Consider the following 12,112-nt stretch of genomic DNA (forward strand, 5'->3'; position numbering starts at 1 on the left):
CTGCTGGTCCCACTTCAACCCTGGTGTGACGGTTTCCTGAAAGCTCCTTATTCCCTCCCTGTCTCCCTAATGCAGATCCTTCTGCGGTAGCTTCCTTCCTTCCCTGTACTCGTTCCTTTAGAAGAATCCTGAGGCCATATGGCTAGATGGAGACATTTGACTCTTAACAGTAGGAGACACAAGGGAGCAGGGGAGAGGCTATATCTTTTATTGGGCCAGGGAGAGAGTTGGTGAGAGAGAAGCTTTCAAGATCCAGAGAGCTCTTCAGGATTGGGAAGGGTACTGAGTATCAGGTGGAACAAATTTAGCACAAGTAGCTAATACATGTTTCAAGGGACCAGTCCAGGCGAAGCAACCTGTTAACATCTCTCCAGTGAACGCCTTCCCCTTCCCAGCATGAGGTTCCTGATCCAATGGTGCTGTCTTTTGTGCTCTCAGTGTCTTTGCTGCATGGCCGTGGGCAGGTCACTTAATTACCCTCAGTTTGGGGTTGGGCCTGCTGCCCAGAGCTATCGAGAGGAGTTGCTGCTGCGGTGGGAAGTGCTTTGAAGACGGAAAGGGCTAACTCTCTAGTCCTTCTCTTGCCACCATAGTGGGTATTAGACGCCACATGCTGTGATGTCCGGTCATCTGATTTGGAACAGTAGAAGAGTTCATGAGCGACTAGAACTAGAAGTGGTTCTCTTCGAATAGAATTTTATTCTTGGCCAATACCGAATGCTGTCCTGACCTTTCATAGGTCTTCAGAAACGTTAACTCCAGGGCTTATAGGCTTTACGAGTCAAGTGTTGAATGTTGCCTAGATGCCCTCATCATAGTTATTTTATGGGGTGTCAGTTAAATGGCAGCCAACTCATCTCCATGCACTCGGTGACAGTAGCTGGTACTTACAGTGGAATTAATGATTTGTTCCTTGGAGGCAAGGGCTCAGCAAGGAGGCTGGCATTTGTTATGCAAGGTAGTCACATCTATCCATCAGCCACTGCTGTGGATTGAAGACGCTGGCTCTCTTTCCTGACAGCTCTGTACTGCTTTTGTGAGACAGACACAAATTGAGGTGTCGCATGTTTTTGTTTTCTCATGGCTCAAGCTAAGCATCTTCCACGCATCCGTACTGACGTGTACACAAGCACATTGATCGATGCCATCTTCTGCATCACAATTCAACTGTACTCACCTTGCTGGGAACACTCATCTGTCAGTTAAGTGATCATCTTGGTTATGGGCAGCATCAGTGGGTTGATCATTTTAAAATAAGCTCTGAATGACGAAAAATATAAATGTTTTCTGAGGCCTTGTGTCTAGTAAATGGAAGATCGCCGCTGTCGCAATTGATCTTCTGGAGTTTGATTTAGCGAGTCTAGTTAAGACTCGCTAAGTTGAACTCAGAGGGCACCTCTGTTGGCATCCGATACTTCTGCTTTTGTGAGGAGTAAAGGAAGCCGACTTGAGAGTTTTCTCCCATCGGCCTCCTGCTGTGGGGACACCATCAAGCTCGCCTTAAGGTCAACTGACTCCAGTTATGTAGCTGGAGGTCCGTACGTTAAGCCAAGCTTCCAAGTCTAGTGTAGACCTTGCCTGAAAGATAAAATCACCACTCCCTTGGCGGCCATAGGAGCTGGACAAAGGGCACTGCACAGTAGGGCATCTCTCCCTGCAAACACCTGTATGTGCCGATGACTGCCGCAAAGAGCTGGCATGCCCTGCCGGAGGTGCCAGCTACACAGACTTTGTGACCCACTCCTCTGTTGCTTAGTGTGAATGGTCCTTACTCGTACCTGGGCCTTGCCACTTTTTCTCACCAGGTTCTGAGTGGCTCCTAACGCGTAGCTGTCCGAACCCTTCGGCCTGCCAGGCTGTGGGCTGAGTCTCTTCTGGGAAAGTTCAAGCCCATTGCAGTGACGAAGCTGCTGATCCTTTCAAGTCGACTGGCAAAGGGGGAGAGATGTAGTCAGTGCCCCTAGCAGTGGGGGCAGGGAGACCAACGGAAGGAACAGGAAATGAATGCCCATTTTGCGCTGCTTCAGTGAAGGGGCAGTGGGGAGGCACCTGGCAGAAGCTGAAGGAAACATGCTCTTGGATCAGCGAGACCCCAGAGGTGGATGAGTTTGGTAGCGCTTAGGTAAAACCAATCCAAAGAGCCCGGAAATTCAGAACGTACGGAGAGAGAGATTCCCGTGGAATCATTTCAAGATTTCACTAAGGCTGAGAATTTGTCATCGTTTGGTTTCTCTCTTCCCCAAGTCGACATCCTCTGTGGAAAGGGAGCATTTCAGCTGCCCCTTGTCCCATCCCGACCCACCAGATATAATCCCCGAGATCTCTCCTGTCCCTCTGCCTGTTAGGACAAGGCTGGGATGTTTCTGGTCATAGGTGGCACGGGGAGGCAGCAAACTGGTAACTTGGCCAGGACTACTTTTTTCTCAGTGGAATTTGGGAAGTCGATGGGGTGGGGAAGACAAGGTGATGGGCAGCAATGGTGAAGTCAGCATGAGAACACCTAATCCGGGCTATCTCTGTCCAGGTGCCTCTGCTTTTTGTACTGGAATAGAGTCTCAAGGGTCCCTGGCAAAGGAAATAAATGAATACATCTCCCTCCCCTTTGTGCCTGTTGTCTCCCAAAACAACTTCCGCTGTTTCTGTTTCACTGGGCCTATTGATCCTCTTCATGCTGAGAGAGGAAAATTAACTCCGGCCACAAGACTCGATCTGCTCAGCTGATCACTGATGCCGAGAGCAAAAACCGCTCAGGCTCTCCTCTTGAATTCCACGGGGATAGAGCGAGCAGGTGTTGTAGACTTAGGTTTGAGCCTTGTCAAAACCACAACAAAAGCCTGCTGCAGCATTGCTGCGCAGGGAAAGGCCTTGCTATGGCAGCGGGACTAGAAGTCTCATGAAAACCAACAGGTAGGGAGAAAGTGAATAAGGAAAAAGTTATTTACATATTCCCATAACATAAGAACTAGGGGTCACCAAATGAAATTAATGGATAGCAGGTTTAAAACAAACAAAAGGAAGTTTTTCTTCATGCAGTGCATAGTCAACCTGTGGAACTCCTTGCCAGAGGATGTTGTGAAGACCAGGGTTCAAAAAAAAAACTAGATAAATTCATGGAGGTTAGGTCTATCAATACTTATTAGCCATGATGGGTAGAAATGGTGTCCCTAGCCTCTGTTTGTCAGAAGCTGGGAATGAACAACAGGAGAGGAGTCCTGTGGTACCTTATAGACTAACTGAAGTGTTGGAGCATAAGCTTTTGTGGGCAGAGACCCACTTCGTCAGGCCACAGGACTCCTCGCCGCTTTTGCAAGATTCAGACTAACATGGCTACCCCTCTGATACTTAACAACAGGAGAGGGTCACTTGATAATTCCCTGTTCTGTTCATTCCCTCTGGGGCACTTGGCATTGGCCACTGTGGGAAGACAGGACACTGGGCTAGATGGACCTTTGGTCTGACCCATTCTGGCCGTTCTTATTTGCTTCTGTTCTTATCTTACCTTTGCTGGGCATGGCCAAAAATGTAAATGCTGCTAGCACGGTTTTCTGGTGGGGAGACTTTTGGCCTGTTGTGTCTCAGCCCGGCTTCACCAGGACAGTCGGTGGAGGGACAATACTTTTTCCACCCTCCTTGAGCTGTTGTGCTTTGAACCTCCCCACAAGAAGGCTCTGCTCCGTGACCCAAAGTATTGAGTTCCTGTTGCCCAAACGGCCAGCACAATTAGCTCCTTGTCAGCAGGCTCCACAGAGGGCATGAAGACAGAAAGATCCGATCCCTCTGAAGTCCCCTTGCCAGTGGTTTCTCCAGGTCAGGATTGCCATGGCTGTTTGTGCACTTCGAAAGATGCCTGTCCTGCCACTGCCAGGCAGCAGCTCTTTGGCTGAATGAAGAATGTCCATCTCCAGGCATCTTCCGTGAGACCTTAACTCGGCGTCCCTGTCGTTCTAGGCTTTCCTTTGGTTTTACGGGTGTAGTTTTGAGAGTCTGCTTGTCTTTTTCCTTGGGGCAACTCCATTTGGCTGTGTGTGTGCAGCCCCTCGCACGGTGACCCTGCCTTGTAGCAATCCTGGTGACAGCAGTGGTGAATCAATGGCCACCCAGCTCTGTTTACAGAATGCAGGGCTCTATCATTCTTTTAACATAAACAAAGCTGACCGGAAATGACCTAACTTTTAATTGCCAACGTCTCTGAACATGCAGAATTTGTTCTCTGCACACAACTTGAGGACCAGAATGGAATCCTACCATTGATCAAAGTAATGGGTGACCAAGGAAGGCTTCTAATAATCTCCCATCCTTCTGATACCTTGACAAATATTATAATTCATTCGTCTCTCCACTGGAGTTCTGTTTCATTGCATGCCTCTAAAGTGAAAACCTTTTGACAACACAAATTAATCCTGCAGCCAAAAGGCCCTATTGGGCCGTAGCAAAACATGTGCTGTTTGAGTGCCCTGTGGGCTTAAAAACACTAAACAAAAATTGACCTACAAAGCAGAAATCGGGCTCTGTGTGTTATTGTGAGTGATCAGGCAGTGGCCAATGGGACAATAACTTTTCACTGAGCAGCCTGATTCTGATCTGACCTGACACTGAGTGGCAGGAGTGGGAATTTTAGTGGGCAGCTGAAAAATTGTAGTGCTAGTGTGGAAAATACAGCCAGCTCTCCAACGGCGTGGAGAGAACAGAACAAGGGGAGCAGCGGACGGTTATTTCGCTAATGAGATGCTCTCTGCTTTATGTTTTGTTCCCTTTCTAGATGACAAATGTGACCAAGGAGTACTGCCTGGAAATTATCAACCAGTTTGAACCGTGTCCGGAGAACAAGAAGCAGGGAGCACTGGGAATTGACGGTAGGTTGGCTCTTCCTGCTGTTATGGAAAATGCCCATGGCTGGTGTGAAGTTGAGCCATGTTTGAGTGCGGGACGATGTCACTTTGCATGGGGAGATGCTGTATGTGCTTTGCTGTTACAGTTACTGACGTGGCTTGGGATTTTCAAAGGAGCCTAAGGGAGTTAGACACCTGGAGGGAGGCGGCATCTGTCATTTCAGATCAATGGGTGTTGGGTGTCTGTCTGGGCCTTTGAAAGTCTCTCTGCAGGTCCTACAGGTTGGACCTCCCTGGTCTGGTACCCAGGACCTGACCGGTACCGGACAAGGGAGTTTGCTGGACCAGAGGAAGGCTGGGAGGGCCTGCTGGGCTCTCTCTCTAGCCATCTGGCACCGCTGCGCCCAACCCCCGGGCTGTGATAGCTCTGCACGCTCTGTGGCCCTGGGAGCTCCAGCTCCCCCAGGCTCCACTGCCCCACTGGCCCAGCCAGCTGGCTCCACTCCCAGCCTCTGGCAGCCTCTGCCGCTGGGGTTCTTCAATCCAGCGACATTCGTGGTCCTACCAGACCCCGGATGTTGCTGGCCCAGAGAGTTCCGGACCACAGAGGTTCACCCCGCATTGAAATGCAGTGTGATTAGGCCCTTCACTCCTCTAGGCATCGGGGACAATCCCAGGCAAAGTGCTAATCTCCCCCCGCCCAGCAGCCCCGTGGTGTGAGCACGTCTTGAAATGTTCAGTGGGGCTGATCAATAATGCCCCCAAGACCTCTGCTCTCAGTCGGCCTGGAGCTGAGGGGTGCTCACTGAGCCCCAGGTGCTGCTGAACAAGACTTCCATGGGGACTGGGCGGTACATGGTGCTTTGAAGCCTGAGTCTGAATCCCTTACTCAGTATAATGGCCCCTTCTCCACAGTGGTCCCATCAACGCCAAGAGCGTGGAAGAAGCCTAGTTAGGCCCTGGAAATGGTGGTTGGTTATACATTGTACGGGACGGGCTTGAGCTGCGTGCGTCATTTTAATAAACGTGGCCTCCACTTGTGTGGCTGTGCCGAACGGAAGCCGAATGGCCACGTATGAATTGATACAGTCTGTTTTTCTACCCGACTAGACAAGGTAGTTTCCAATATCTGGAGTCCCCTCTTTGATGACAGATGGACCCCGTATCTCCCCTGCTCTGGGGATTGACAGCTCTGTTTCCCTGTGCCTTGTGTTCTCTTCTACACTAGAGCAAAGGGAACGCTCCATGTGTGGGAGTGGGAATGGAGAATCTGGTCCATCAGGCTGGCTTCCTTGCGTTTGGACATTAGCCGGATCCTATCAGAGATCTTGAGATGTAGTGTGATTATCTATCTGCCTTCCTGCATAGCAGATTCATTCCTGCATTGAGCCCAGGTTGTCTGGGTGAGGGAGAACATCTGACTTTATGTTTTAACTTCACTTCTCTTCCACATTGAACTCAAAGTGGCGTGAGCGGGGACTCCAATGCAATCTGTCGCTGTGCTCCAAAAACAGATTGCACAGATATTAGCTCTATGGTATTGCATGTTCGGTTCTATAAGCATTGTGTACGGAGAAGTCAAGCCTATCAGCAACAGTACTTACATATAACAGGCAAAGCGTATATTGCGGGGTGACCTTGACAAGAGGCACACAACTACATTACTCACGGCTGGTTGCGCTGCGGAGAGAAAATTTCGGAGCACAGTTGTTATTCTACCATGAAATTGAAGCCTAACACAGGACCCGGTAGGTTGGGCCTCGTTTGAGAAGTTATTGCAGAGGAGCTCGGTATGATTCCCGTGTCTGTCTTTTATAGAGCTGCATTGTCTTAGGGGTGGAAAAAATCAATGCTCTTGTGCTCAGGGCACAAAACAGGGAGTCAGATTTAGGTTCTGCTCTGAGATCCTAGGAAACTAAGTCTCAGAGGGTATGTCTACACTACCCTCCTAGTTCGAACTAGGAGGGTAATGTAGGCATACCGCACTTGCAAATGAAGCCCGGGATTTGAATTTCCCGGGCTTCATTTGCATGAAGCCGTCCGGCGCCATTTTTAAATGCCGGCTAGTTCGAACCCCGTGCCGCGCGGCTACACTAATCCAAACTAGCTACTCTGTGCCACGTGTAGCCACGCGGCACGGGGTTCGAACTAGCCAGTATTTAAAAATGGCGCTGGCCGGCTTCATGCAAATGAAGCCTGGGAAATTCAAATCCCGGGCTTCATTTGCAACTGCGGATGACTACATTACCCCCGCTAGTTCGAACTAGCGGGGTAATGTAGACATACCCTTAGAGACTAACAAACCAATTACCAAGGGAGACAGCTGAACTGGCGTCCTTTGCAAGTTCAACACAATCCACTTAGGGTTGAATAAGGATCTCAACTGGTTCACACATTACAAGGGCAATTTCCCCTCTTTGGATATTCACATCTTCAGACCAAGTACCGTGAAAGACCCACTTCCACCCTGACTTGATTGGCCTCGTTCACACAAGCAACTTCTTCCTTATATAGATCCCTGCTTCTGTAACTCCCACTCCAATACCTCTGATGAAGTGGGGTTTACCCATGACACAAATAAATCTACTAATGCACTAATAAATCTGTTATTCTCCAAGGCGCCGCAGGACTCCTTGTTGTCATCTGGGACTGTGGGTTTAGATCAGTCTGCAACAGTGTACCCACCTGCAAATGGGACTTTGAGTCTTCCTAGGAGGCTGTAAAGCTTGGCTTTGCTACCCTCTTACAAAGCACTGTGAGATCCTGGCCCTGCAGAAGCACACAGAGCATTGCCCTTGGCTGTTGTTGGGATCTGAAAATCACGTGCGAGTGCTTTGGGGAGCTGCAGGGGTTTATGACAAAACATGCTGTCGTACCCCACCACTGCTTATTGATAGTTGGCTGCAGTTCTCAGATCCTCCTTGGTATTGACCAAGCATTTGGCCTGTCAGAAGCTGCTGAGAGAGTGAGTAAGTCTGGGAAATGTCTTGTCTGGGCTGCAGATCAAGGAAATACACCAGCCGCTGTCTTCAAATGTGCCAAAGATTGACAAGCCGTAGGCATCCAGGCCTCTTGTGGGCATGGGGAGCAGGTATTGCAATTGTTTTTGCTGGTCTGCACATCTCATGTACCCATGTCTTATCCTCTGCCTTGGTTTTGAGAGGCTGGGTGCACCTAATCAACTAGTTAATATATTTTGGGGCTGGGGAGGAGGTTGAGAACACACCTTACAAATTGCCCATTTTCAGCACAATCTAGCAATAGCCATGCCTGAGAAGAATGTGTGAGCTCCAGGAGTTATTCTTCATTAGGCTGACGGAGGGATAGAGGAGACAAAGCCCCGCTCTACTGCTCAGGCAGCATCCGAAGAGGGCCATGTAGCGCTGGTTTTTCCCAAGCGTTCTCCCTCTTATTCCACAGCCTCTTTTAAATTGGCATCTTCTTCAGGGAAAAGTTCATGTGTCCATGTCTAGCGAGCCCTGTGTCCTCCACATGGCTCCTCCCACAGAGACTTGTATTATCTGATAACTTCCTTAGACTGCCGAACGCTGCTGCAGATTGAATGTTTCTAGTCTGGCAACATCCCTGGTCCGGCATGATTTGAGTTAGCCGGACGTCCACTTATCATGGGCGTGGCCAAGGTTCCAGCGGTCCCATAAAATTTGTTTACAGCCCCCAGTCCTGGCTCTCAGTGTTCTGGGCTGTTATTTAGCTCTAATTTACCCCTGAATGTCTCTTAAGAGCCCAGCAAGCAGGGGAAGGGTTGGTGATGCTGCCAGACAATATTGACCTCCTGTGATCCGGCAAATTCTCTGGTTCAGCACCGGTCAGGTCCCGAGGGCGACAACCTAGAGAGGTTCAGCCTGTGCATTGTGACGTAGTGGGGTGTGCTGTACACACTGGTGGCCCTGAGCCCGCTATGGCATTCCCTGCTTGCTGTGTTGTGCTGTGGGTGACCCCTACTGGCCTGTGTATGTAAGCACTGCCCAGCGGGGGTCTCCCTGAGGACAAGCCATAGCTAGCAGCTTCTCACCTGGCCAGGGGGAAGGGGTTTGAACAAAGGAAGGGGTGTGGCTACCCGGGGGATGAGTGTTGTGTGGTTTGGAGAAGGGGCAGTCTGAGCATAGGGAAGCATGGAGGAGGCAGACTAAACCCAGTCTAGGGGGTTCAGGGGCCTGTGAACCCCTTCCCCCCAAGGGAACTAGGGCTGTCGGCCTATCCTATGCCTACATCGAGCCTATGCTGTGCAGTATCTCTGAAAAGCAGTAAACTCATTTTTACTCTTCTGGCTGGCGGAGAGTTACATCTGGTTGCAGACGGGGTGCAGGGTCGGGGGGCTCCCCGTCACGCCGTCACCGCTTCATGTATGTATTCTAGTGCAGAGTGGTTCTTATCATGGCTTTTTGTTACCTAGACATTAGCTTTCTCGTGCCCTCTACCTAGGCTAAGAGGGCTAAGCTAGAGAGGCTGAATTGTATCAGCACTGAAGACAGAAGACCACTGTTTGCCCCCACAAGCAATACGGCCACACACAATGCAGTGCAAGTTCCCTGCCACTGCCTTGGAGGGCCTGTTAGCTCCTGCGGTTCTCTGATTGCCACGTAAGGCCCTCGTTTGTGTCCTCCGTAGCGGATGCTTCTTCTCACGTGGCACCTGACTGCTAGGAACCGGCCTGAGATGATCCTAATTTAAGAGGATCAGTGTTTGCTCTTGAGCAAAATAACCCCCCTTGTGTGGCAAGAGGCTTTCCTCTTGGGGGAATGGAGCCAAGGTTTCGGGGTCTGTTTCACACTGCCAGCCGCCCCCCGAGGCCATCCTTTCTCTTCATGCCGGAGCCGACTGACACAGTTAGTGTTAGCTCATTATGGCAATTTCAGCACTAAACTTCAGCAAGTGTACGAAACAAGCAACGGGGCCAGTTCACAGGGTGCCCAATTAGCGAAACGCAGGCCCGCTCCTTCGGCAGTCGCATCTATCTTCCAGAATGAGGGCATGATTAATTTGCTCTGAGCAGCTGGTAGTATTTTTGCTCGTCTGCAATGCATCCTATTGATTTTTCATCCTGGCTGATCTTGTTCGGGTAGCCGCCTGCTTTTACGCAAGCTATGGGAATGGGTTGCTGGAGGGGGCGTGCCAATCAGGGTTTATTCCGTTCTCCTACAAGATGGCCTGACACTGCTGGGTCTTGGTGATGGCTAGAGGAGTCGTGAGCCTGCTGATTTGAAAGTGACTCCTTACTAGAATGCGTCCCCCATAGGCTGCCAAATAGGGTGAAATACGTGGGGGAAGTAGGGTGGCTAGAGCTATTACTGGGCCTGATTGCTTGTTTCCAGGCGAGACGTTTGATGGAAAGGGAAAATGCCACAGTGCGGACATGATGCTTAGTGACATGAATGCAAACAAAGAGCATAGCCACAGTTGGGTCTGAGGTGGGCCATGCCCCACCCACTTTCCCCATGTCCATCCCCTGCAGTCCACCCGGGGAACCAAAGGGGAAGGGGCCGGGCCTTGCTCCCCTCTGCTCTGGCTGGGCAGCGGAGCAGGGGCTTATGTCCCCTCACCCCTCCTGACTCGCTTTCCCTGTCCCCCAATTCTTGCCCACCCACCCAAATTGGGGCCCACTCAACTGGGCCCTTCTGGCTATGCCACGGATGCAAACCAAGAGCATAACGATTTCAACTAGGCCAGTCCCTGGCCAGCAAAGCATATCGACCTTTTTCTCAATGAAAATCAGGAGTCAGTTTATCTGCACAGATCCACAACGGAGCGATTCAATCTAATCCTAATTAGTCACCAGTTGTTTGGCTTTCGACATGGACTAACCCAGTTACTCAAATGGAAACGTCCCTCTTGCATTTATAGGAATTAAACCACTTGGGCTCCTATAGAAATTCTTTAACATATAGAATGTTAATAGATCATGAGAACCACTGGTCTAGATGGTGGCTGGAAAGTCTCTATAAAATGGATACTCTTTTCCATTACATCCTATAGAACTCTTCCCTAAGAGGAGGGTGACCTAGCTTAGGTTTTGAACCTTCATTGTATGTCCTCTAGAATTGTATGGAAAGGGAAGCCACAGCTGAAAGCAACTAACAGTCTCTGTTAGGAGTGTTGTTACATTTTTGCAGGTTTGCGTGGGAATTTGCCGACTTTGCTTTGAACATGACACTTTTGATGTCTAAGAGGGCATACTGGGATTTTCCTTGCTGGAAAAACATAAAATCCCACAGAGACATCTGAAAAATTGAGCTTTGCCCATTGTGGCAATTCGGTTTTTCCCATTTGTTACCGGCATTATTCCCAGCAAGGAGGCGTCGGAGCTAGAGTTTGCAAGTTCGATTTTTTTTTACACAAGTGTTTGCGTCCAGCCCGGCCCTTTTCTGGGCAGGCAGGATTGGCTGGCTTTGCGTGTGTCTATGTAACTCCCAATATGCCCTGTTAGGATTGAGGAGCTGTGTAGGAAGCCCTGGTTTACCCAGCACTTAGTGCATACTCATGGGATTAGTCACCTGCTTAAAATTAAGCCAGGGTTTATGAGCCAGGCGTTGGTCCAGGGCCTACCCAGAGTTTTGAGGCTGTCCAGAGCTCTCAGTGTGGATTATTCAGCTCTTAATTACCAAAGTTCTGGTTGTAGCCTGTGTTTAGCAGCTCAGTTTAATTCGTGCACTTAACGCTCAAAGTCAGAATCTGAATGAGGCGAGAACTATCATAATGGAGATAGTTTTGCAGCAGTTTATCCCCAAGTTAATTTTCCCTGCAGCTCGAAGGCCAGTTTTGGGAAGCTGATTCAGATGATTGCTTCTTTGTGTTTTCGTTTCCTGGGCAGTCTTCTAGCTCTGTGACAGATTGATGTATTGTTTCACTAGAAACGAGTGTGTTAATGTATTCAGGAGGTGGCAGCATCTTTATGGAGTCACCACTTTGCTTATGGACTAATAAGAGAGATGTCAGGAGAATGATTCATGGCAAAGCTGAGATTTCAGGGAATTAAGGCGTCAGCATGGTGGACCCAGTTGCAAATAAGGAAATTGCAGAGTTTCAGTGGGGGTGAGCAAAGGGGAGTTGTAGGGCACTTGGGATAGAAGGTGTGGTTTTTAATGATCGCCTCTCCTGTAAAGGCTCTGTGTGTGTGTGTGTGTGTGTGCATACAGGCACAAGCATTGGGGTGTGGGGCAACAGTTCATCAATGAGGAGACAAACTCATCATCTCTGCTCCTCCCATCTCTTTCTCTCTCTGCTTTGCCCCAGTTCTCAAAAGGAACAGTCTAAAAATGGCTCGC

The 12,112-nt window shown here is 49.6% G+C and overlaps 1 protein-coding gene across 1 annotated transcript in view; it reads left to right on the plus strand.

Moving 5' to 3' along the window:
- PLCH2 (phospholipase C eta 2) overlaps nt 1-12,112 on the plus strand; it is a 393,557-nt gene that overhangs the window by 302,556 nt on the left and 78,889 nt on the right. The window contains exon 7 of the mRNA XM_014574375.3: nt 4,760-4,853. Within this exon, the coding sequence (XP_014429861.2) occupies nt 4,760-4,853 (94 nt within the window). The remainder of the gene's footprint in view (nt 1-4,759; nt 4,854-12,112) is intronic.

Source organism: Pelodiscus sinensis, chromosome 23 (assembly GCF_049634645.1).
Source record: "Pelodiscus sinensis isolate JC-2024 chromosome 23, ASM4963464v1, whole genome shotgun sequence".
In the NCBI taxonomy this organism is placed as follows: Eukaryota; Metazoa; Chordata; order Testudines; family Trionychidae; genus Pelodiscus; species Pelodiscus sinensis.